Raw genomic sequence first — 27,099 nt, forward strand, 5'->3', positions numbered from 1 at the left:
TCACAGAGAATAAAATAGAGCCCTGTGGAACCCCATGGCCTAGATGCCAAGCAATAATCCCCCAAGCACCACCTTCTGGAGTCGGCCATCCAAGAAGGAACGGAACCACTGCAATACAGTGCCTCCAACTTCCAGCCCAGCCAACCCATCCAGAATGATACCATGGTCGATGGTATCAAAAACCACTGAGAGGTCCAAGAGAATCAACAGGGTCGCACTCTCCCTGACCCTCTCCCAGCAAAGGTCATCCCACAGGCCGACCAAGGCAGTTTCTGTTCCAAAACCAGGTCTGAAGCCTGATTGAAATGGTCTAGATAATATGTTTCATTCAAGAGTGCCTGGAGTTGTCCTGCAACCACCCGCTCAAGCACTTTGCCCAGGAAAGGGATGTTAGCCATCGGCCTATAATTGTTAATATCCTCCAATTGCATTAAGTGGCACAATAAGTTTTGTGGGGAACCCCATTGCACCAGCTAACACTCTTGGCTGTGTGCTAGAGGTCCCTTACGCTAACGCAAAATAGCTTACATTAGAGGTAGTGTTGCATTGCATACTACCCAATAATGATCGCTAGATGGTTACGTTTATTTCAATTATTGGCCGAAGATATAACTAAACTAAAAATTTGCTGTAGGGAATAGCTGTATAAAGTTATTTATTGTATTTTAATTAACTTATTTGTTTTATAGTATGAATGCATTCCTCGGCTGCCTTTAAAGACTGCAGTGGCTTACAGAAATGGTTTATAATACAAAACACACAGTTCTATGGACAGTACTTAATGCTGCCTGCACACCAGCAGAACCTACTGCTAGCACAAGGGGAACCTACCAGTTCCTAAAGCAATCAGCACAGCTTGAGAAGGGAGCTCCACTGACCTGCCTGTTCTAGAAACCAGCATTTTGACTTGTTTCCAGAATTCAATTAGGGAGTGCTAGCTTCCTGTAGCCCTAACTGTGGAACTTGCTGGTGCAACAGGATGAGTGGGAGCACAGTGACAATATGGGAAACTGCCCTATCAGTATTAGAAGTTGATGCAATTATAAATTTATTTTAAAACCAATTTAAAACTGAAACAGTAACTAGAACAACATATATAATAAAACCTTTAAATTAAAAACCAAAAGAAACAAGTAAACTTTTAAAACTCGCAAGAACAACGAATGGAAGCAGCTTTATAGCTCATGGGAAAGAGTTCTATACAGCAGGGATCACCACCACAAATCTATATTTGCTTATTCTGCATAATTTATTCTGCTTCTGTGAATTTTAAAAAATGAACCCTGAGATTAAGAAAGTAAGACTAAACACAGTTCTTCTGTCTTCTGCCACGTGCCAAGTAAATATCCTTCTGGTAAAAGTCTAAAAACATGACTCTCAAAATGACCTAGTGCTAGAAGTTGTCATTTCAATTTTCTTTCTAACGAAAGAGTGTGAACAGCGAGAGCGATTGCTTGTTTACACACACAACATACCTTTAAAAAACCCTGGACAACATAGGCCACGGACAGTGACTGATGGTTATGTGATTGTGGCAAACAGATCTGAGGAATATTGGCCTAAGGTCTCTGCTCCCAATTCTGCAGTCATTTTATACCTAAGCTAAGGCCAAGGACCTCAAACTGACAAAACCAGGGGCAGTAAAACAGACGTAAGACGAATTCTCAAGCCTTTCATCCCCTGATCAGTGCTTGGCTGATCTGATGGTCAACTAACAAAGAGGGGCAGGATGGGGTGAGAGCAGTGGCACTGAATTCGGGGAGGGGGGGCAGACAAAAGGGAAACTGTTCTCAGAGTAACACAATCATTTCTCCATGCCAAATATGTTTCAGAACAAACTTCCTTCTTCAAGGGCATTTCTCTTAACATCAACCTGCAACAAAGGGCTCCTTTGACATTTTCCTCTGCTTAGTCAAACTCCACTCCCACTCTATCAGACTACTTTATATGTAAACATGATTGTCACATGAATAAACATATTTGGCTCCCATATTTGTCTACTTTGGCAGTAAAAAACTTGATGTGGAGCAGCCCTACACATGAATAGTTTACAGTGTGGTAATATACTACAATTTCAAAGTAACTTCACATATTGGCCAAAATGAGTTAGCAGAGGAGAAAGTCAAAAGAGCCTGTTGCAGGTTAGTGGTAAGATGAACACTCCATGAGGGACACAAATAAAACCACTTCGGTACTCTGAAAACTGTTCCTAATCCACCTTTTCTGAAGAAGCAACCCCCACCCACCCCCCGCCGTAGAAACCACACCCAAACCTCACATGCAGATGTAACTTTTTGTATTGAGTTGTTTCCTATTTGTGTTGGTGCCTCACCAAGAACAGATATTACAACAGAGAGAAACACAATCCTACCGACTTCCTAAATATAATTAAGAAGGAAGTTCTCCTTCCTGGATTTTGCAGGAAACACTTGAGACTAAAGTGATGGGACGTGAAAAAGAAGACTCACACGTCCTCTGTACAACCCCATCCAAGAATGCATAGAAACATCTGAGGCATAACACTGAGTGAATTATTTTAGCAGTTCTGAATGCATGACAAAGTTACAAAAATTACAAGAAACATGTTGCGGGGGGAATAAAGCATCTCAGGAGCATCACTTACTTCAGTCGGACTTGTAGGTTATTTGCAAGTTCTTGTTTGGCAGTAGTACATTTCTGTTTAATATCTAAAAGTTTCCTGTGGTTAGTTAACATAATCATCAACTGATTTGCATGACTCAAACACAAATCAGGTAATACAGAAGGATCCTTCAAGTTCTCTGCTCTCTTCTGATTAGCCAAAAATCCCTATGAGAAAAAAGAATTTTAAAGTTCACAGGTATGTCAACATAAAAACAAATATTTCCTATCAAATGAAATCACTACGCACAGATCTTATGGTAATCTTAATTGATCTCCTACAGCTCAGACCTGGCCGTCTCCAAATAGCAAGAAAACCAGTATAAATTCTTTATGCTCTCAAATATAAAATTAGATACTCTACGGTATATATAGTAATGCATGCCAATAGACTGGGGGCCAGCACCCAACAGTCATGGGCACAGACACCTACCAGGACCCCTAGATATGCACGGTAGACCCCCTAGGATTTCCTCCTCCTCCTCAGCTCTGCTACTGCACTCAACTCCTCCACCTCCCACCAGAGACTAAATAGACAAAAAGAGACTGCAAACTAGTAGTCATATGTATGCAAAAATAAAAATCTATCTAAATTAGGCACTTTCAAACTTTGTCACATGAATACCTTGTTAAATGTCATGTTGTAGCTGCTTCACACACTCAAAACAAGGACAATGCTCCATGCAAAATGGACAAATGTTGTGCAAACCACAAATTCAAAAGAATCCTATACTTGTCTACTCAGAAATAAGTCTCATTAGGTTCAACATGGTTACTTCCAGTTAAATGAGAATAAACAACTGCACCTTGAGTAAAAGCCTGGTTTATTAAAACTAATAACAGTATAACCAAGATATTAAAATCAGCCAATTGCTAATGAAGAATACTATCACCTCATACAAACCAAAAAAGATATATTTACATGTGTTTTCCTTGCTCTTTAAAGGACTTTAATCTGTTTTAGCAAATTATTATTGCATGTATTTGAATTGTACTTTTTACTTCAAGCATTTGTTTTTATTAAGTTGTTTTGAATAATGTATTTTAGAAAAGCGACTTGCATGCATATAATGAATAAGTCTGAATGCCATAAAAAGCATTTATCTATACAGAGTAGAATTGATTAATTACATTTCTCACTAAAGGCTTCCAAGGTAGTTAACAATAAAAAAAAATCCACAGGCCCACAATAAAAACAGCGAGAATAAAATTGTCAATTTAAAGCTCAGGAAAATAAAATTGTCTTCACCTGATGCCAAAAAGCTAGCAAAGAAGGCAGCAAATTGTGTCTGAGAGATAGCATTCCATCACTTGGGAGCCACCACCGAAAAGTATTTCCCTCAAAATTTACTCATCCACACTGGACAGTAGACATGTAGAACTACATCTGAAATCATTTTATATTTATAGCATGAAGCTGAAGATCAATGTTCTTCAACAATGACATTCACACAGTTATTTTAATTAACACAAACAGCCTGGTTGTTGAAAACGTATGTGATGTGTGTCAATTGCGGACACAGCTGACAATGGTCGGACTGCTGACACATGACCGGGTTGTTAACTGGACATATGAATTATTCTTATTTATCACTCCTTCAGTAGTTCTGGAGATGGGCCTCTGAATAGGGAGGAAGCTTTGGTCAGAGACCCAGGTTCAAACCCTGGCACTACCAGTCAAAAAGTTTAAAATGACTCCTGTCCCCAAGATTGGTGAGTCACAGATAATACTCTAGTACTCTGTGGTCTGACTAGGAATAAGGTAATTTCATACATTCAAACAAATAGAGGTTTAAAGAAAATCAAAATAACCATATTTTCAATTAAAACACAACCAAAGTAAGAAGGCGCCGGCTTTTTATCCACTTTGCATTAGATTTACAAGTTGAGTAAAAGTAGCCTTATGATGTATTGCCACCTACTGACCATATCAATCAAACCATAAGGCACAAATTTAATTATACAATAAGGACTTAATACGCTGTATACATATATTTTTCTTCTGTTTGAACTATGCACAACTGGCATCTCTATATAGAAAATAGTATTTTCATTAAAGGTGTATTATTGGTCTCTGCCTGATATTTCAAATGTCATTTCCCCAATTATTTCAATCACTAAGTAAACTAAAATTCATAGATCCAGAGGGAGAGGTGGGTAACTATTATTATTATTATTATTATTATTATTATTATTATTATTATTATTATTATTAAATTATTACATTGAATTAAGTTAATATCTCGACATTATACTCTAAAATTACTTCAGCCAGCATCCAAAGAACAGCATCACTAAACAAGGACGGGTAAGAGTGAGACAGCACCCCTCCATTGTCCTGTTTAGAAATTATGTTCTACGTGCAGGAGGTGGAACAGGACTGCAACTACTAAACCCACCTTAAAATCTCTCTCTCTCTCATACATAAGTACACACAGACACACACCCTGCTATCTGCATATTGAGTCTGGACACTGGATGTCTGCAAAGGGATGTCAACAAGCATTCAGAATAATAATCTAAACTTGAATGAAAGAAGGCTGCAAAAAACTTGAGACTAGAAATTAGGATTGGAGAATTTAAATCACGAGAACAACGCCTTATCAATGCCAACAAGTTGTACATAATGAGTTTACATCCAATCTTCCTTTCTGCCTTAAGGCAGGACCATCTTAACTCCACCCTCGCTTACAAAAAAACCAATGCAGTGCAAACTCATTGTTGCAAAGGAAGTAAATCAGAGGTGGGCAACCCTTTTTCTGTGGAGGGCCACATTCCTCATGAGAAATCTGTCAAGGGGCGCAAGTTGTCAGAGGGCAGGGCCAGAACCAAAAGTGGGTGGGACACTCGGCTCATTCTGCTACCTTCTTTTCTCTCCGTTTCTGCTATCCCCTTTTTTCTCTCCCTGTCTTCCTTCCCTAGCAGTCCACTAAGCAGGAAAGAACAGATGGCTCTCGTCAGAGGCCTAAACCAATCACAAATCAAGGGATGCAAGAAATTAGGCTAAGAGCCGCAGATTGCCCACCTCTGAACTAAATAGTTAAACAATACTGCTACCTAAAGGACAATAAATCAACCAAAGCAATATTGTTGTTGAGGGGAGGGGCAGGGAACTGATTGCCACCTTTGTCTAGTACTCTGCAGAACTGGGAACTAAAACAACACCATTGGGAATGCTCTGACATCGCTCATACTATTTTGCATTATTGTCCAGTCCAAGTTACTGTGATTACATTGAGTAATCAATGAAGTAATGAATGCAAAGAGTGAGTCTTTCCAAGAAAATAAATGGAAAAGCTCTTGTGGGTGGTCAAGCTCCAACTCCGCACTGGGTACTTCCTTGCCAATGAACATTTCCTATATCAGCATATCACTGTGTTTTGTTTAATGTGTTTCTCTTCATGCACAGACATGAAGAGAAGAGCATTTTCCCATTGGAGAAGTATTCCCTCATCCCCAACGATCAGGTCTAGTTTAACTAGTCTTCTGATAACTGTTATTCAGGTTACCCATGTTTACCGTAAGAAAGACGGGACTTCAAATACATGTTCTAATACAAACCAACACACTGCCTGGAATAAACAGATGTAATCTAGAATTTAATTCTAAAGTATGAATTTTGTGATGTTACAGAAAGATTTTAACACAATGTAGAGAAACAGTGCATCTCCACCTGTTGTGCTAATTTTTTTTTTATCAGTAATGTTACCTGAGCAAGTTCTTTTTGTTCATTTACCAGTCTGCTACAGCTAGCTATCATCTGGTCCAATGCATAAAGCCTGTCCTCAAGTCCCTTAATGGCCTTCATGTTCTGATTATCTAATTTGGCAATCGTTTGTCGACAGTCTGCCAAAAAGGACTGAAGAATCCTTGGATCAAGCTGAAAAACAAGAAGGTAAATGGTATGAATAATCACTTTTAATGTAAAAGATACTACAAACGGAGGTAAAAAAATCTATATATGTAACGTTTCAAATTCATTTAGGCTTTGTCTGTGAAAAATACAATATGGTGTGAAAGCCTGCAAATGTTAAACAATTTTAAACTAATTAGGAAAAAACAAATACTCTAATTAGTGCTTTGAGTAACAGTGTAATCCTAAAGCATACTTTTCTGGAAGTCTCAATGCGTTCAACGGAGCTTACTCCCAGGAAAGTGTGCAGAGGACTTCAGCCTTTGTTTCTTTTTAACAAAACAATGGTCTCTTTAAAATATTTATTTCTTCTGGTCTTTTGGGTTAAGTCAGTCCTCATATATTTACCATTTCTAGACCATGTGCCCATCATGCCTTTTACAACCCCAAGTAACTGGTAAAACAGACCTAAGTTTCCAGGATTGTGATTTGGAAGATTCATAGTATCTCTTCTGATCCATGTTTTGCATTGGCCCTACTTAGTCAAAGTTAGTTATGTGTAAAGATACACATCTGTGCCACCACACAGAAGGCCCTGTGGCCACGCATTTATTTAATTTACTTATTAAATTTATATGACCACCCATCAAGAGACATTCTGTGGGCAGTTTAAATACAATACAAAATTTACTTTTACCTTCCAAGTTGTACTGGTTGCATCCAGGGACTGACCAAACAAAAGGCAGCTTGTGAATCACTATTTTCCTCCTCTCCCTGGTTTGGTGGCCCTTCTGAACAGTGCAGGCTGTTGTGCAGGGCTGCAGTGCAAGGGCACAATATCCCTCCATCAAACTGCAGACAATTCCTCACTTGCACTGCAGCCTGTATGATACAGCTTCTACTTTTCAGGAAGGCTCCACTCCCACCCACACCGGAGAGGGTTTTCAGGGGATAAAGGGAAAGAAACAGGTTGTGCAATCTGTCTTCCACTCATACAACCAATTATACTACCCCTGATTAATACCGAAGACATTTAACAAGATGTCATGCAAGCAATGCCTCTGAGACACTCAAATAAATTACAATCCTGAAGTATTACAGTTCTAAACAGAAACATTTTGATTTGTTTCAGTAAATGCTAAAAGAATCCAGGAAGATATCTGACTTCCAGACTTTAGTTCCCCCCTACCCCCACCCCAAATGGAGTAGAAAAAAACACAAACAAAAGTAAATGTTAGATTATTTGCCACATTACTACAAAGGCTAGGCTTTTGCAGCGAGAATGGCCCTCTTTGCACATCATGGCAGCAAATTATGGGTTAATTAAACCACGATTTGCTGGGTCGCTTGCTGTGCGTGAGCTGCTGCTACTTTGCATAACCAACCTCCAATTTGAGGTTGTTTCACAATGCACAGACTAGGGGTTATTTGTGGGTTAAACAACCCAAAATTAACTTAAGTAACAGTAGGTTAACCCACGAATAACATCAAGAAACAACTTCCAATAGGGCTGAGGGATTAACTGCTGGGGTTTAGGGGTTAACCCTAACCCCTAAACGACCCAGCAGCCTGGGTTTGCTTGCCATGCTATGCTACCTATGGAGGACTCGATCATGCTGTAAAGTGGACTAGGGGCCATACATCTCTGACAACCAATTAGTTTGTTTTTACATGTGAATTATGTCAGAAGTCATAAGCCAGGAAACTGGCTTATTCTAAATGTAATTATTCTAACTGCGGTCCTGAAACAATGTTTGGGCATAATGGGAGACTGTGGTTAATAAAAAACAGCAGGTTGCATCCAACACTGTCATTCCACTAGCAGGCTGAGCTCCCATTCATAGGGAGCACCTCACCCTAATCTTCAGGTTTCCCCTTCCTCCTACACCACAACTCACACTATTCAGGACGATCCTCCAATCCTTTGTGCAGCATTTTCAGGGGCTTCTGGGAGCTGACAGAGAAATGCATTTCCACAAACTCCCTCCTGCCAGCACAAAATTGGATGGAACTATGGAGTAGAAGCTCCCCTATGTTCCCCTAAAAACTCTTCTGGAAATTTAGGAAACCCTCTGGAAGCTGGGTGTGTATGTGTGCAAAATCAACAAAAAGTGCATCTCATTCCACCCTTCCTCCAGCAGGAGCCTCTGCTGGATCTAATGCCCTCCTGTTGGCAGAAGAGTGAATCTGGATGCAACCCTATAGTTTAGGAGTTCATGTGTTGTGATAACATAGTCAAATCTTAAGTGGTCCCAATATTGCCTTCCATTTTCTGATGGCAACAATAGCAGCCAGTGGCCCCACCTGGGGTCTCAGGTGATCAGCTGATCGTGAAAGGGAAATGACCGTCTCTGATTGAAAACAATCTCTGTTCATGAGCTTTGCTTCTTTTTTTCCTTTTTTTTTAATGAGAACAGCAACATGTTACACAACACAATACATTCCATGAAAAGATGCAGAAAGAGGAGTGTGCAACTATGACTCATTCAGAGCTCCAGGTACGAATTTTCCAATGGGCTTGATTCAGAAGCAGTGAGTGGAACTCTGCTAATGGGATGCTCCTGTGACATGAGGGTGATTTTTGCCGATTGCTCCTTTCCCCGGCACCCCCCTGTATTCCTCAAATATCTGGAACTGGAAGGTTGCTCGGGAGGCAGCCGGTTGGGGGGGGGGGGGGAGATCAACAAAAGTTACCTCCCTACTTCCTCCAGCGAAAGGCTCTGCTGGATTTATGTCCCATCTTGAAGAAAAGGAGCCTTTCCATTTATGGAAGGGAAAAACTGGATCTAGCCCCCTTTATTTCTAAGAAAAATAGTTACAGCTAGTATCATGACGGAAAGCCATAATTCAAAACACTGTAAGAGAACACAATGCCATTCTTAGAAGTGTTAACTTACTCTGCTCATAGAATCAAAACATTTTCTGACCAAAGATTCAACATCATTAGGTCTATCTTGAACATTTATCCAGTCTAAAAGGGAGACATTGAAAGAAGGCAGATCATTCTCTTTAAGCTCCACTGAAGCATCACTGTCCTGGACTGAAGGATTTGGACTGGCTTCCCTATTTTCATTCACTTTTTCAGAAAGTGTGCCATCTGGGGCTGGGTGTTCTACTGATTTGCAAAATGATGCCAATAGAGATTTCTTGTTCATTTTAAGCATATCAGGAGAATGCATCGCTTCAGCAGACTTCTCATTCTCAGTGTCTTCACTTTCTGTCCCTCCATGTTCAGTAGAAGAATCCAGTCGTTCTAAACATTCCCTGTAACTATGTCTGGTTAGGCACTCCAGCAGTGGGATCTTGGCCATAATAGAAACAGCAGCCCCTAAGCTTGGGAAAAAGAACACAGAAACCCATATTAAGTATAAACAATCAAAACCACAGTGCCACAATATGCTCTCTAACATGTCTCCATTACAATTTTACACTCAAGTCTACCAAATTCAAACAAATTAAGTAATTCCCATATGATCAAGTACTGAAGTGTATTTCCAACTACACTATGACATTGGGTTGTACCCATCCAAAATTATTCAGAGGATTTGGGGACCCTCTTAAAACAAATTAGGGTATTGGGGAAGGGAAGGAGGGGAAGAGAAATTCTATGTGCACAAGTAGAAGTCCAGTCGCATAATGTTGTATATAGTCCTTAGTTTTGACTACATACATATCAGAAACACTACTTATCAAAAAATTTGAGATGTATATCTATATGTAAAATCAGGAAACCAAGTAGTGATTTATAAATATTTGCACAGTTGGAACAAGATTAAATTTTATCATTGCAGGATTTTGTCAATACACATGGTATAGAAAGTATTGTTGAATACACAGTAATTCAATTTTTCAAGATGCCATCCCAACAGCCTATTTTTTATTATTCTTTAATTATTTGTCCAAGGAATATGTACAAAAAAATCTGAAGAGTAGATCACAAATCACTTAAACATGAATTGTGCATTGCTTGAGAGAACACTTTGAAATTAAAAAGTGAAGGCTGCGATCCTATACACTCTGGTGAGTAAGCCTGATAGAAATTCTGAATAGACATATATAGCATTGTGTAATTTTATTCAACCAGTTACATGAAGAGGTTTCTAAATATTTGCCCACAAATGCAGCCAACACTTACTCAATTAAGAAGCATCCTACTTGCTTCTTAATTGAAGGAAAAAAATAGGAAAAAATTGCATTTCTTCCAGTGTGATGCTATATATACTGAATTCAATGACACTTACTCCCAAGGAAGTGTACATAGGAATGTAGCCTTAATTCCTACAGAATCAGGTATTTGTATATTACTGTTAGCATTATTTATAATTTCACCTAGTACAACCCCCCTTGACATCATAACAATTGTGTTAAAATTAAATTTACTAAAAATGTACAAAATCATAAAACCTTCGTTTTCAGTAAAGCGACAGCGCAGAAGTAGCTTCTTATTGAGGAGTCTAATGGCAAACCTACTGTGTAAGTTTCAGCTTAATATCATCTATGGACTGCAGGTAACTTGAATACGCATTTTCAAACTTGAAAAGCAGCTTTTGGTAAGAATATGTGCAATCTTCCAAATTTGCCATTATGGCAGCCCAGCCTTGGTGCTGTAGATGTTCATCATGGACCAGACCTTCACAGAAGGAACAAAGTTTCTTGGCAATCTCATACATTTCCTGTACCAAAATAACATTACAAATATCAAAGGGTTATCACACCAGACATTCATATTTACTTGTTGCGGAACTGATGCAAAATAACAGACATTTCCAAAAGAAGCAATATGGAATACTGAAATCATATAATGGATACTTCTTAGCAGGAAGAATGTGATTCTTAGCTGCAAAGACTTTATACAAGATGTGCACTTTTAAGGACCTGCAAAAGCATATTAAAAGATTATATGCTAAAATACACACAATTCAGAAAGCCACCATGTTTAATTACACAACAGCAGAGGAAGAGATTAGATGAGAAGAAAGCATACCCCTCTGCCATTTTGAGTATTTCCCCATTGGCTGTCTATGCTGGGTTTGGTTCTCACCCACTGGCTAGTAAGTCTAAGACTTCCAGAATATGCATATGACAAACTCAACAAACAATGAACTCCATTGTTTCTGTACAGGATTTCTTTTCAAAATCTTAAACAGGATTCCCACTTGTGTCCCCATCCCCCAAATCAAGAAAGGGCAAGGGAATATAGATGCTAAGAATTTAGGTTTCTCACTACAGATGGCTAGTGTGAAAAGGTGCACAGTACAAGAGGCCATGTACATATTTGGGAAGGAGGTCACTAACCTTGCTGGATGCAAATGAGTGTTAATGGGTCATTAGAACTGGTGCCTAAATTTGCTTCTTCTTTTTTTAACCTTCTCCCTCCCCCATTCCCTTGTCCTTTGTGCCTTTTTTTTTTTTTAGATTGTAGGCCTGCAGGCCTACAATCTCAGTTTGTTAATGATCTTTGGGGCTGCAGAGGAAAACAAATGCTTTAAAGAAAATAAAATTTCTATTAAATGTACCCCAGGCTCCTGAAGTCAATCTTAGCAGCCTGCATCCCCCATAATTGAAGTTGGCCAAAAACGCCATGATAATACAACAACAGAGTACACTAAAGCAGAGTCATTTCCACCTTCTGTCCTTACAAAGATTAGACTAGGAATAGGCAAGATGTTAGAGATGTGTGCAGGAATAGTAACTGTGCAATTTTAAAAAAAGAAATTTTCAGAGGCCGCAAGCTATTTGTAACAGTTTCAAACCCTTTGGGCTTGCTGAAGGACTTTGTGCCATGAAAGAAAATAACAGTAACCCAAAATTCTTGGATACCCTATATTTAAAACATCTTCGTTTAAGAATTCTGATGCAACTCAGTCTCTTAAAAAATACATAGCAAATGAGCAATCATTAAAAAGCAGCCAAAAAAAGTCTGATGTGCAATGTTGGAAGGTTATAAGTTGTTACACATTCCACATTACATTAAGCTCTGCTACAATGAAGAGGCTGTCAGATATACCCATCCCAGTGTAAAAACCTTTGATGGCATACCCTGAAGAGAAGCAATTTCCACATATAGGAATATAAACTCAACTACAGCTACTGGTGGAAATGTTTTATTTGTTCTTTGTTACTTTGTAGCATATTACCAATGAATCTATGTAATACTCAAAAACTTATTTTAAAAGCAGTGACTACCCACTTATTTACTTTGCAGCTGCTCTCTCGAGTAGATTACACTGAATATGAGAAACGATCATCTCTCAATCAGGATGTCCAGGGTCTGCAAATGGAACTGACTAGCAGCAAGCACAGGACAAGTAGGGAAAGTACTTTTCCAATAGTGAATTAAATTATGAAATTCATTGCCATAGGACATTATGATATCAAGGAGTAAACAAATACACATAGGAAATTTTGTCATATTCAGAGACAGCTTAATCTTTTATTACTAGATATCAGGGGGAAACAACAGGAGTGTGGCCATTTAGGAAGAGAGGAAGCTGCTTTATACCATTTTTCTATCTAGCTAAGTATTGTCTCCAGGAGCAACAACTGTCCAGGGTCTGAGGCCGTTTCCTCCACGCATCACCTGATCTTTTTACCTGGAGATGCCTGGGACTGAACTGGGACATTCTACAGTCAAAGCTCTGTCTCTCCCATTGAGCTATGATTCCTATTCATCATGTGCTGCTTTTCAAGTTTCTCTGAAGCATCAGACTGGCTACTTTTAGTGCTGGACTAGATGGACTTTTGGTTTGATCCAGAACTGCATACCCTGTTCCCAATGATTTTACCCACCCAATCAAGAAAAAATGTATGACAGCTACTCTTATCTAAGCATGTAAAATGCATAGCCAAGTTTCTCAGTTCTGCAACCACATGAAAAACTTATATAGTGTTGATACAACCCAGGCATCTCTTACTCCCATAAATAGCAGAGAGCATTTGCATTGCATATGCAGTTTCCCCACTCCTCTCCCCACAACCCCACCCCCACATTTTTTGATGCATCACTATTGCAAGCATCGGGTGGGCATCCATTTAAAAAAAAAACATAATTCAGAAAAGAAGATACTATGAAAGAAAATGGAACTGCTAAGGACTGGTGCAGACGCAGTGTTCGGTTGCTATTAATCAGGATTAAAGGATCACAATTCCATGAGACCACACTTTTCCCACCAACTACATAGTCCATCCCTTCATCCACACAAGTTTAACCTGTCTTATGATACCCTGGCTTGTCATTATATCTAAGAGACATTAAACTTTATTAATTTAACCCTCACAAAATGAAACAGAAGAGCACCAAAAGTAAAATATTTGTATCATGAAATTATGCTTTAACACACACTCAGACTATTTTCTATTTGGAAATTTTACTGAGTACTCAATGCTTTAATAAAGTTCAGTTGTTTTAAACATATATGAAGTTGCTTACCACAGCAAGCTGTGTCCGTGAAGCTACCGTGTGAAAAACTGCAGGCATCATAAGAGATTCTTCAACTTTTAATTCCATCTCATTTTCTGCTGAAAATGTCGTTTTGGGGATAGCTGGAGGACGTTCACATAAGATCATTTCTTTGTTGAAGAGAAAAATCGGATTTGTATCCTGCGTTAAAATAAAAAATATTATTGTTTCCTTGTCTTTTTCAGAATTTGTTTTGAAATGAAAGAATGAAAGCAGAAGTGAATATTTACCGTTCCAGCACTGTAACTACAGACTTTCCTATCAGCTGCCATACACTCTCCTCCATTGACAACCAGTACCTGATGCTGAATAGCAATCTTGTACTTGGTTTGGATTGCCTGTTTAAGATCTGCCACACTATGTAAAAAGATTAAACAAAATGAAGTCTGAGTATATTCCACTGATTTTCATAAAAGTTGCATTAACTAATACTTAAATATTAAATACATAATACAGATAATGCTTAATTTCAGCTATCCAAACATTAGTTTCTTACAGAAAATTAAGGGCAGTGCCAAAGAATTCACCCACTGGAATTGCCATTCTATCCAACTAGCCACCCCAACTGTTTAAAAACAAATTGTAACCAATGCAGTTCCCCTGCCTTAACTACAGCACCATCTTCCTTGCTTTACAGAGATATTGATAGAGGATAAAGAAGCTCAAGCAAAGACAAAGGAGATGGGTTCTACCAAAGCTTACGACATCTCATCTTAACAGAAAGTGCACTTATTCAACAGGTTTTGATATTTCCCAAGCCCTATAGAAAAGTTCTCACACTACATCTATAGGTGCACTCTAACAGTAGTTTTGCTCTAAGTCCCAGACACAGCATATACTGTAACTTTGAGATAGTTTTGCTATGATCAGTCTAGCAACAGGCTTCTCTTAGAAGACCAGATGTTCTTACTTCTGTACTGCAAGTTCCGTGTCAAAAGTAAGGGTAGTTCCAGTGTTGACCAGAAATACATATAACTTCATGTTGACTTCTTTAGGTTCCTGAAGTTTACACCTTTGACTTTGTGTTTATTATTTAGGAACTGCAAAGAAAACCAAGTATTAGTTTCATAAATATAAAAATCATTGTCAACTTGAAAGGCCCTCACAGTATCAATACTTAAGGCAAGACCATTCATGCAGGGGGCAGGAAATCCTAACGTGCAGCTATGAATTGCGAAATGTGTGTGTGTGTGTGTGTGTATGCAGCCCCTGACAAACTTAGAGTAGGGGATAGATCCAAGACACAGTATGTGTGTGGTAATCTCTGATAGGAATTATGGGTTCAACTGTTACATACTGGGAACTGGAAAGTCAGAATCTTTTGTATTAATGATCACCCTGAATCTAAAAACCAGTACAGTTATAGGAGCTAGAGTTTTACTGTATTACCAATCTATCCCGCCTCTTCCATCTTAGACTCTTGTGTTCACACAATGTCTGACCCAGACCCTGGTAACTAGATGTCATCTGGGAGGGGTGGATAGTATATGCAAAGCTCCATGTGTGTGTTATCCTTGCTGGTTGGAAGCAGGATATAAACACACACACACACCAATAGCAGATTCTACACGTTGAGTGTTTGCATTACTTCCACATATTTGCCTTTCTGGGCAAGTCTGCTAATAACAGTGTTGAATAACACCAATTTTCTCAATAAAAAACCAAAAACAAAACCTTTCTTCATGGTCCCACTACCAAAAATTAACCCCTCGTTGTTTCCAGCATGTGTGGGTCTGCAGGGGAGCAAGAGGACTCCCTATTACTCCTTCTGAGTGGGATTACTGCCCAGCCAAACTGCACTGGTTGACTCCTATGGGTGGGGCTTCAGGGTAGACTAGTGAGAGAACCTTTTTCCCTGGGGGCATAAATAGTATGCTTAGCACAGATCTTTGACTTTGCCCTCGCTGACTCTGCCATCCACCTGCCAAAGTTTGAATATTTGTTACTGCTATTTGACAGGGCCTGGAAGGAATTTTACCCACATTCACAATTGCTCTCATAAGGGTGTGGGTATTCCTGATAGCAACATTAGCAGTTTGTTATTTATTTATTTAAGCATTTTTATGCTGCCATTCAGCCAAAAAAGGCTCTCACAGCAGCTTACAAAAGTATTTCTTGACAGTCCCTGCCCACAGGCTTACAATCTAAAAGACATGACACAAAAGGAAAGGGGATTGGGAGGAGGAGGGGGGGGAAGGAAAGCAAATTCAGGCACTACAATCTTAGTTGCGAAGTTCAGCAGTTACAGTTGACAGTTGGTAGCAGGAGGGAGGGGGCTCTCAGCTGGAGCTGGACCCAGGCACGATGGAGAGGTGCCTGGCTGCTGCTTCCTCCCTCACTGGTGGCCTCATTTAATTGCATTGTTGATAATTCTGTATGGGCACTGCAGCATTGGGTCAAATCCATACCAGAGATTCAATGGAAAGGGTTTCCCAGCGAGAGATCCACTTAAGCGATATTGGGGTGTGCCTCAAGGCCTCCGCTCAGGTGATAGGATGCCGGCCACACTCCCAGGCTGCAGGAACAGTTCACAATATCCATTTGCACCAAGGAGCCAAAGCTTTTTGACAGACCCATCAATGTTTGCCCCAGCAGATGGGCTGTATGGTGATATTGGTTAGCTTTCCATGACTAGATGCTTGCCGTATACCAAGCCAAACTCTGTGGGCTGTACAAAGTAACAGCTGTGGGCATTTCTAACCCACACTAGTCTATCTGTAGTTCTTGCTGTGACACTTCCAACATCACTCCACAATGTGGGCACATGTAGTTCACTTAAGCCACATGTTGAAGACCTAAGAGGAATCCCTGATATATGCTGGCCAGAGTCACTGCCATGCCCAAACAGTCAGGCGGAATCATTATTTGTTTAATTAATTATTTGTTTAATTAATACGGAAACAGGACACCAACTGAGACTTTCCAACAATAAAACAAAACTTAACATGAAATCCTAAAAAAAAAAGCTGTTGTGAATCATATGTTAATGAGTTTTATTTTGAAGTCTTTGTTCTGCTGCGTGAAACATTTACCTTCAGGCACTGCATGGAGGTACCACTGTTTTTAAGAACAGACGGATTTCAAAACAACTTATTTTCCTCAATTGACTTTGGCAAGAGAGTGAAACTTCTATTAAATGCAGAGCATCAAAGACCTGTAAAGTGAAAAGAAGGAAGACAGTTGTGTGTAATTGTGTAGTTAGTTAACAATGACAATTCAAATAAGCAACACACCACTACACTTCAGAAACTACTACTACAGCTCATTTATTTACTGCCAATGGTAAACTTGTTATGCTGTATAGAACTAAAATAGTACCATAGAGCCCCTGCCCAGAACATTTGCAATATACATTAGGTGGAGTAGACAGGTGACAAGTGGGAGACTAACGAACACTAACACTGAAAATATCAATGAAGTTATTTCAGCACTGCATGACCAATGCAACAATTTTACCAAAGTTAAAATAGCAAATTCAACTTTGTAAGTCAGCCTATTGCTGACACATACCTATGCCTAATTTACTGCATAGAGGAATTCAGAAGGAAGCGACAGTAAGACTAATTAGTAAGACCAGTAAGATCCATCCAGTATTGACAAAGTAGTTCTTCAGTGATTGAGGCAGAGATTTTTCATGAAGATTGCATGGAGCTGGATCAACCAACCATTATTAGCTAAGGTAACTAAATGGAATCTCCTTGTAAAGTGGTTACATAACTGTATCTGGAACAAAGTTTCTGACGAAACTAGCAATTATAACAGTTGATCATTCCCAGTTTGTTAATCTGTGTGACAGTATAGAAAAAGTTCTGTTTGATATTATAGAAAGTGGCAACATTAAAATAAGTTAACACTAGATCATTTTAGACCACATAAGCAATGCTGTATGATTTGGGCTGTGTTAAGGTCAAAACGTAAGAACAGGCATGCTAGATAAGAACAATGGTCCATTTAGTCCAACACTTGGTTCTCACAGTGGCCAACCAACTGTCGACCAGGGACCCACAAGCAGGACACGGTGGAATAGCACCCTCCCGCTCATGTCCCCCAGCAACTGGTATATATAGGCTTATTGCTTCTGATTCAGGAGGTAGCACATAGCCCATACATTTATTGAAATTCTTTTATTTTAAAACCACAGAATACACCCAATTTGCACATAATGACTTATCATGGATTAATTAATTAATCCATGGTTAGTCAGGGCCAAGTGCACATGATTTTTGTTGGGTAAAAAGCCTGGGTTGATTCTTCCTCAACATTCCAGAGCTTTGGGTTCAGACATTGCCACAAACAAGCCAGGAATGGGGGAGTTCTTGGGTTGCTTACTGAACTGGACGCAAAGCTGCAAGTGAGTGGGAAGTAGTGTGCTCACTCACGGCCCAATTCCATAGGTTGCCACTACGTTCAACGAGTCACAGTTTACACACAATGTGGATTTATGACCAATATTTTGCTTTGAATCTGTATGTTTATTACATTTCTTCAACATTTTTAACTTGTAAAGTGTTCAGAATTTGTTTTCAGAAGTATTTAGCATATACAACAAATAGACTACAATATCATAGCTACGCCATGTTCAGAGTACAAATTTCACTCCATTTTAGACGTCACACCTAAACTATGGTTAATTTCACCATGTATTTCTGCTGCATGATGGAAACACTGTCTTCAACATTACCTGATTTTGCTTCCATCATCGTTTCCAACACTCTTTGTCAGACTCATTCAATGAGTTATTGTGCTTAGGGTCATAATAAAGAATATAAAGAGATTACCAGTGCAATTCTATCCTCAAGTTATATTGTCCAGATAATGATAGGATTGTAGCTATGTCCTCTATACTAGCGCATTTCCAGGTTATATCAGTGTAGTGAAAATACAATGATATGACATTGTTACACCACTAGAAATTTCTATCAACATTGTTTTAAATGCATACAGTTCACAACCCAGGGAAATGGGCAGAAAAATGGGAGTTTAGTGGGGAATAGAGGAGTGACCAGCTTAGTTGGCATCCTATCCTCCACCAGGCCTAGATCATGCTTATACTGCTGTCATGTCAGCAAAGCAGCTGTCACGATTAATACACACCCACTAAAGACACTGAGAACACACACACCTCCTTTATTTTCCCTCCCACACACAGCCATATAGAATCTTGACTAACACTGTATTCAAATACACCACACCAGTAGTATATGCACCTCAGTAAAGAAACAGCACTCATAAGGTACAAACAGGGCCACTTCACTCTGCCCTCATGTTTAGAGAATTTAGAATACACAAGCGAGAGCTATGCACAAATGATTTACACCCAAGACTAACAAAGTAGTACAGGCAGATGGATAATTCTTTTAATCTCAAACCCTGTACAGCAGCATTCACCAACTTGGTACTCTTCAAATTCCAATCCCAACCAGCACGGCCAATGATCAACAATTCTGGAAGTTGCAGTCCAAAATATCCGGAGGGCACCAGGTTAGGGAAAGCTGCCTAATAGGTACTCTGTCTCAGAATGTCAGATACAAACAGCCAACAGAAACCTTGGCTCTTTTTCTGCAACTGAGGATGCAAAGACAAGGCACATCACACAGGTAAGCAAAGGAAGACAGGCTACTTGGGGATAAACCTCTGCCTCAGATCAGATCTTCTAAATAACTACCATCCTGAACTGGATAAAGGTCTAAAGCAGGAGCGGGGGAAATGTGTACTACAAACCCCACCCTCTTCAACCACTGACCACGCTGGCTTGAGCTGATGGAACTTGAGTCCTACAAGATCTGCAGGGCCACAGATTGTCCACCATAGTCTAAAGATAGAAAGGAAACAGAGAACTAAACAGTCAAAACCAGAACAAAAAACATGCAATAATGTCATATAAAGAAGAACATCAAGACTTTTATATGCTAGACACCTCAGATGGGTAAGATGTTTGATATTAGAAGAAAATATAAATATGCTGACGACATAAATAAATTGGGGGAATGGTAATAATTAACTGGATGAAGTAATTCTTGTATATTAAATCTACTGAAAGGATAGCGTTGGTTGCAATGACCCCGGTTGCAATGTCATTTGAAATGGCATTCTGTGTGTAATGCAGGGCATTGAGAACAATAAAGTAGAAACCTTATGGGAAACAAATTTATTCACAGAACTATGGGTTGAAAATTGGACTGGGAAAATCATATTCCCCCGCTCCCCTCAATCTGACTCAGACCAAAGCTTTGCTGGTGATTTTGAGGTTAAGAAATAAAATTAAGAAAATAGCCAAAACATGAAACTGCTGCCACTACCATTATTATGTAGGCTGGATTAAATGCATATCCAGGTTATGACAAAGGGATAACCTTTCAAGGTATAGGTTAGAAGATTTGGGAATTGTTAGTGATGCAGCCAAAGACGAACAGTAATCTTTCACTCACTCCTGAGCAGTGTCCAGGAATCCAATTAATGACATCAGGATTACAAAACTTAAATAATCAACCCTATCCAGTTCAGCATACATATGATTGGAGAACTGCATAGGATGCTCAGCACAGTCACATTTCATTTCAGAAGAGGCAAGTTCTCAAACATGGGGTAATTTGTTAAAAGGAACTTGAAGGGGAAAGTCTGGAGACCTAAATACTATTAGGAATGTTGGAGACAGATTAAAATCACTACAATAAAAGCTCAGATAAATGTATGGGATGGGAATAAGTTAAAAAGGCTGCAAGAGTAGTGCAATAGCTATGTTAAGGAAGTCAGTGTAGTTAAATCGCTATATTAGTCATAAAAAGTAATCAATAGAAAGTAAGAAAATCTGATCAAATGTAGAAAATAAACAAGAACTCACTAGGGAACAAATTCAACAAAAGCCCCAAATCACAAGTATTTCTTTAAGAATGCAAGGAGCTGGAAACCAACCACTTTCACAATTGCACAATGTGGCGACAACAGCATTGCTGCAACCCATCTGGACTGATCTCGCGATCCACTTTTGGGTTGTGACCCACCAGCTGAGGACTACTAGTATGCATTGTTTAACTTTGTGGACCCCATCCTTTCCCTTGCAAAATGCTTGTTCCCATCACACAGACATTAACAGACATTTTTTTCTTTATTTTTTACTTTAAATTATTTTTAGACTACCTTTAAGTGTAAAAGCTTTATGTGTTTGCACATCTCTTTTGTACCTGTTGTATGTAGGCATATGTAAACTGTCTTTGTGGAACCTGCAGCAGGATTCTAACCCTTTTCCTAGACAACATATCACAAATGGGTTCTACATGCAGGCCTCTTAGCCACTTGGCCATGATACTGGCTGACCACTGTGAAAGGAATGGCAATCTATCCTTCCCTAACTGTCAATACAATTTCCACCAGCAAATGAGTTACTTGTAAAGCGACCAGAGCGCTTTGGGTATTGGGCAATATAAAAATGCAATAAACAAATAAATAAATGTGTGGAGTACCCAGGGAGGGGCCCCAGAAGGTTGTGGCTGCAGGTACCAGTTACTGCCCTCTCTCCACTGAGATACTCTGCTCGAGTCATTTCCTTGCTGCATGCTTGAATGTTGTATATAAAATTATTTCGGTGACATCATTTCAATGATCCTGCTCTCACATGCTGATTGGTGCCTACCATGCATGGCTAATGTAGAAGCATCATCAGGAGCAATGACAATTGGTGACAACTCCTTGGTACAATGTTCTATCACTGCCATACTGCCTGTGGTTGAAATGCTATTACTATGCTTTAGATGTTACTACTAGGGAAACACAGAGACATGCTGGCCTCCTAGCCACTTGGCCTCCCATACAAGCCTGCCCAAGTTTTAAGATCTTCTGGGGAGGCCCTTCTTTCAATACACCACCATCAGAGGCATATTTAATAGACATGAAAGAAGGTCTTCTCCATGAGCTCCCCACTGAGACCCGCCTGGCGTCAACATATTTTCAGTGCCAGGTTAAGACTGTCCTCTACTCCTGAGCATTGAACAGCATATGATGGGGCACTTATGCCAGCCATCTAAACAGGTCTAGTATTCTATTGAAACTGTTTTTAGTTGTCTAAATTGTTTTAAATTTTGTATATTTATGCTGTATTTTATCTTATGTACATCTGTAAACTGCTCAGAGATTTGGCTATTAGAAATGAAATAAATATTAATACGGCTACTCTAAGGCTCTGGAACTCCCTTCTGAGGGAGGCTAGGTTGGCCCCTTATCTGTTGTCCTCCTACCTCTAAGCAAAGATTATTCTATTTAGGCAGGCCTTTGGCATATAAAATGCTTGGCGACTTGGTTGGTGCTGCCCATTTCTTCATTGTTCTTGTGTTCTTAACTATGTTTTTAATTTATTTGTTTTTATGCTATATTTTAATTAAGATTTAGTTTTTAATCCAGATTATTGTCAGCCATATTGATTGCCATTTTTCAACAGAAATATGGGATATACATTAAATAAAATAATACATAATACAATCCTTGCTATTTACACCAATATAAACTCCAGTGTAGATCACAAGATTGCCATGCCAAGCATTCCCCTTTCCAGTTTACTACAATAGTATCACATCACTGCACACTTACGGTTACGTACATCTAGTCACTTTTGTTTCATGCCACCCCTTTATGGCATGATAATCTGATCCCATAAAAGAGTTTGGGCAAAACTATTTTTAAAGTTCGGATAACGAGGTTCTTTAACTGTAGCTGTCACATACACCAATCAATTATATAATGCTAAAACTTTATACAAATAAAGTTTGCTTCACCTTCTTAAGAGGCATACTTTTAATTGCATAATCTATGACCAAATGCCATTCCTATCACTGGTGAAAAGGAAACAATATTTCTTGAAAGGAATTATTAGTTGATGGTCAGTTTCTACATATCTTAATATAAGAAATAAAAACAAGAAAAAGGATAAATCACATTTTGCTGACAAATTCTAGTGAGAAATTATTATTTAAAAAAAAGTTTTCTCTTGGTCTTTCCATCTTTTCAAATGTTGCTCTTCATACAGAAATATTTTACTTTTCATCTTTACACTGCTCTACTCTTATGCAGTGACATGTCCCAAGTTTTCCTTTGAGGTACTCCACAGTTACCCAGTTTGCACAATCAAAACAACCCACTGTAGCTTATTTAAACCACGGAGGACTGCAGCACATAGAGGCAGCCATTTCGAATATTCAATGTCTGGCTTGTATCGTGCAAAGCCAGGCAGTGGGTCTTGTGCAAGGGTTAACAACAGCCCGCATAACCCAACAACAGACATGGATTATGAAAGAGTTGTTTAACCCTCGTGCAACCCCCACCCAGGTTCCCATGACATGAGAAGCCATGGCTGGGCACTGAATATTCAAATCCCACCCAGCATGCTCCACAGCCCACGGTGCCTATTTTGATTGTGCAAACCAGCACTGTTCTGAGGGCATGTCTAAATAGAAGCAATGAAAACTCAAGGAGAGCTGGATAAATCTCATGCATCCAAGCATTTCTTGAGAGGAACTAGGAAATTTCCCCAGGCATATACAGAATAGGTACCTAACATTTCAAGTACTAAAATATAATGCTGTAGTTAAGAAATTTCCATTTTTTCCTAACAGTAAAATATTAACATTGCTATTAATATTGCTTTGCTGTTTTGGAACACAAAGAACTAAGCATATTACAGAAGACTATGCTTCATCATGTAGGGTGAACATGGTCCAATGGATAAGACAGGAACTAGAAATCAATTTCAAAATTGTGAGTAGGCTAAGAATTCATTTGTTAGTCCTGGGCAAGTCAATATTTTATCATCTGTAATCTCGTTTGCATTTTGCAAACAGCCAACATAGAAAATTGTTGTGAGGGTTAGAGAAAGACGGAGGTGTTCTGAATGTTCATCCATAAGTAAGGTGTATTACCAATAACTGACATTTGCAGGGATTTTAAGATCAGGTATAGTTTCCTCCCACTCCCATGCCAACATTATGTTTATATGTAATCCCAAACTCTCCTATTGCCACGGTCAATGGAAAGCATATTTAACTTTAAAATTTAGCACCTATTGGGAGATTAACAGCATGCTCCTACACATCTCTACTCAAACAAAAATCTGTTTGAGATCAATGGGACTTACTGCCAGGTAAGTGAACATAGGATTGTACCTTTTGTTTATATTAGGGATTTTAAACACCCCAAAAGCAGTTATGGATCAATGTAAAATATGCTTGAATGAAAATATCTCTTAGTTCATGCTGATATTAAAAAAGACTTGTATGAAAGAAACCCATGTATGGAATCCATGAACACTCATCAAATATTTACTGCCACTAAAGAGCATGAAAGCCACAGCATACACCAGCCTTACTGTCCTCCAGATTGTTTGGACTAAAATTCCCAGGATTCCTGCCCATTGGCTGGAAGTGATTGAAGTCGTAGACTAAAGCATCTGGAAGGCACCAGGTTGGAGAAGATTAGTATATACAAACATGGAGTACAGATTACCTAACATGGGTATGGAGTATTGGCTTTCCATACTACTATGCTATTTCTTTTAACAAAAGAAATATCTCATAAATTAGAGAAATATTTAAGACTATGAGACTTCCAGCTCTCTATCCACACAGTTAATGTAAATACCAAGAGAGTATAGCATATGGTACAACTGTGCAGCAACAAATTCATGCTGATTATATCAACACCTTCCTGTATTGTGGCAACTACATTGCTGTAACAGTTATAACATTTTCTGCTACAATGCAAAAATAAAAAGTCTAATCAATAAGCACACAGCGCAAATAATTCCCCTGTCAACCAACATACAACGCTCAAGAAATATTTCAGTACTTCCCCTGCCCTAAATACCAAGAAGATTCATTAAATGCTAAAACAACTTCAGTGACAAATAATTATGCAACTGCTATATATTGGTCTACATTACATTAAGAAGGTACTATAGCATGGAGCTTTGTATATGACAGTAACTGGTCCAGTTCTTTTAATTACAAAAACATACTGTAGGTTTAAGATTTTAGTACTGAACAGAGGGGAAACAGATTTACTTTTTATCCTGTAAACAACAGTGTGCCTGTTAATCAATACAGAAAAAAGATACATTTCTCAGAAAATTGTATTACTATTCTCTTTAAAATGCACATTGAATGTACTAAACTCATTGGTTTTATAAATTCAAATACCTGTCCACTAAATAGTGCATAAAAACTATGGAATTCATTTGAGCATCACACTGTAGAGGACTGGTCCAGAGAAGTAAATGTAGTTCTCAACATTGGTTGAGAAGGCTTATCTTCACATTCTATATCTGTTAAAGTTCAACATGTACCTCAAAGGCTGGAAATTAAGGACACAAGAAAGGTTTTAAAAAGTCAGTGTCAAAACTCATTAAATAGAAAACCAATGAAAAAGCCCATCACATTGAGAGATACCCCTAAAACTCCTATTTTTCAGCCAAAAATTGCTGATGATTTTGTAGAGTCCCAGCATAACCTGATTTCACCTAAACTTGCTCCAATGAAGTCAAACAGAATTAGACAGGCTAGTATCTAGGGATCATGAAACATTTATTTACTGTGTGATGCTTATTTTCTGCTGTATAACTTTTTAATTCTCAAATATCTGTTGACATCTGGGGGAAATAAAAGGGTGTATTTTGTAAACAGATCCCCAATGTCTCCGCCGTGAGGGTGTGCAAAATCACCCTTTGGCAAGCTTTAACCATAACTAAAAACAAACAAACAAACAAACAAACGAAGGGGGGGAAGAGGTTAGTTTTAAAGGAATTGTCTTAATGCGGGTTGAGGGTTTTAATGGAATTGTTTTATATGTTATTGTAAAGCGCCTCGATGCCAGAAATGGTGAGGCAGCGCTATAAAAATGCTTTAAATAAATAAATAAAATAAATAAATAGTTTAGGCCAAAGCCGCCCGAGGCGGAAGACAATACAAATCGGGTGCGAGTTGGGATTCACATACGGCCTTCAAAGCAAAAGGGATCAAGGCGGAAGGAAAAGTTTGGGGAAAACTCCTCACTGACGCCCGCAGAAACAACAACTTTAACTCAGATGGCACGTAGTAGGGAGAGAAGGAAAACCACCACCACCCTAAAACCACGTTGCCTGCTTTTCATAACAAGGTGTTGTGGGCGGGACTGGCAAAGTGCTGACGGGCTGAGTCATCCCCCTTGGAGTTAACTTCAAGAAGAGAGTCCGTCCCCCTCCGAGCGGGCTACGCGAGGCACCAGACCTCGCGTAGGGGGGATGCGTGGGGGGATGAAGGCGAGCCCGGGGTTTTAGCACCGCCGTCTCTAGGCGCGTCCACACACGCGGAGAGCGCCCCTCGACAGAGGCGGCTTCCTCCGCCACAGGCGCCCCCACAGGCGCCCCCCGGCTTACGGAGAGCGGCAGGCCCTCCTCCCTCCGCGCTCCTTCCCCGCGCCTGCCCATTCGGCCGAGCGTCGGTCGCCCCGCTGACAGCCGCTGCCTCCGCCCTTCGACGCGCCGCTTCTCCCCCCGCCCCGCGACTCACCCGAAGGAGGCCGCAGCAACAGCCGCAGCAACAGCTGGGCGGCCCCGCGCACCATCCCGCGCCGGTGACCGGCGGCCGCGGAAGCTCCTCCCCTCCGCTGCGGCTCCACAGGGGCAGCTTCAGGGTCTGCCGTCCGGAAGCGAGGGCGGCGGAAGAGACCCCAACGGCAGGAGCGAGGGGCGGCGGGGCCCCGGACGAGCGGGAGAACCGGCGGCGCGGGGGGGGGAGCGGCCAGGGAGCCCTGGCTCTTCTCGGGGGGGCCCACTCGCTTACGCGCGGCCCTCGCCGCCGCTGTTTGTTATTGTCGTCACTCTCTTCCGCCGCAGTGCACGCTGGGTAAGTCACAGGCCGGATGAGCGGGCGGGGAGGGTAGGCGACCATAGAGAGGAGAGGGCGGAGAGAGCGGCACCGAAGGAGGCCGCCGAAGAAGCGGGACCTGGGCGTACGTGCAGCTCACGCCTTGAGATGCCGGCGGGATCGCTCCTCGCAGCTGGAGGGGAATGTTGCAAGAAGGGCAGGAAAAGGGTATCAGCCAGGAAAAAAGCAGCACAAAGAGGCCAGGAGCCTCTTTCGACACACCTGTACTTCCCATAGTCCTCAAAGGCACAAATAGAAGATGG

General features: G+C 40.0%; 1 protein-coding gene across 2 annotated transcripts in view; it reads right to left on the bottom strand.

Moving 5' to 3' along the window:
• The window catches only part of RB1CC1 (RB1 inducible coiled-coil 1), a 68,872-nt gene extending 42,282 nt beyond the window's left edge, over positions 1 to 26,590 (bottom strand). The window contains exons 1-9 of one of the 2 annotated variants that reach the window (XM_063130715.1): positions 26,480 to 26,590; positions 16,985 to 17,106; positions 14,863 to 14,992; positions 14,183 to 14,309; positions 13,923 to 14,093; positions 10,964 to 11,166; positions 9,391 to 9,826; positions 6,350 to 6,520; positions 2,624 to 2,808 (exon numbers count right to left, since the gene is read on the bottom strand). In XM_063130715.1, coding sequence (XP_062986785.1) covers positions 2,624 to 2,808; positions 6,350 to 6,520; positions 9,391 to 9,826; positions 10,964 to 11,166; positions 13,923 to 14,093; positions 14,183 to 14,309; positions 14,863 to 14,933 — 1,364 coding nt within the window. In that variant the 5' untranslated portion in view covers positions 14,934 to 14,992; positions 16,985 to 17,106; positions 26,480 to 26,590. The remainder of the gene's footprint in view (positions 1 to 2,623; positions 2,809 to 6,349; positions 6,521 to 9,390; positions 9,827 to 10,963; positions 11,167 to 13,922; positions 14,094 to 14,182; positions 14,310 to 14,862; positions 14,993 to 16,984; positions 17,107 to 26,479) is intronic. The other variant, XM_063130716.1, reaches the window with a different exon arrangement.
• Between the last annotated feature and the right edge of the window lie 509 nt (positions 26,591 to 27,099).

The sequence above is a fragment of the Elgaria multicarinata genome, chromosome 7 (genome assembly GCF_023053635.1).
Source record: "Elgaria multicarinata webbii isolate HBS135686 ecotype San Diego chromosome 7, rElgMul1.1.pri, whole genome shotgun sequence".
NCBI classification, from domain to species: domain Eukaryota; kingdom Metazoa; phylum Chordata; class Lepidosauria; order Squamata; family Anguidae; genus Elgaria; species Elgaria multicarinata.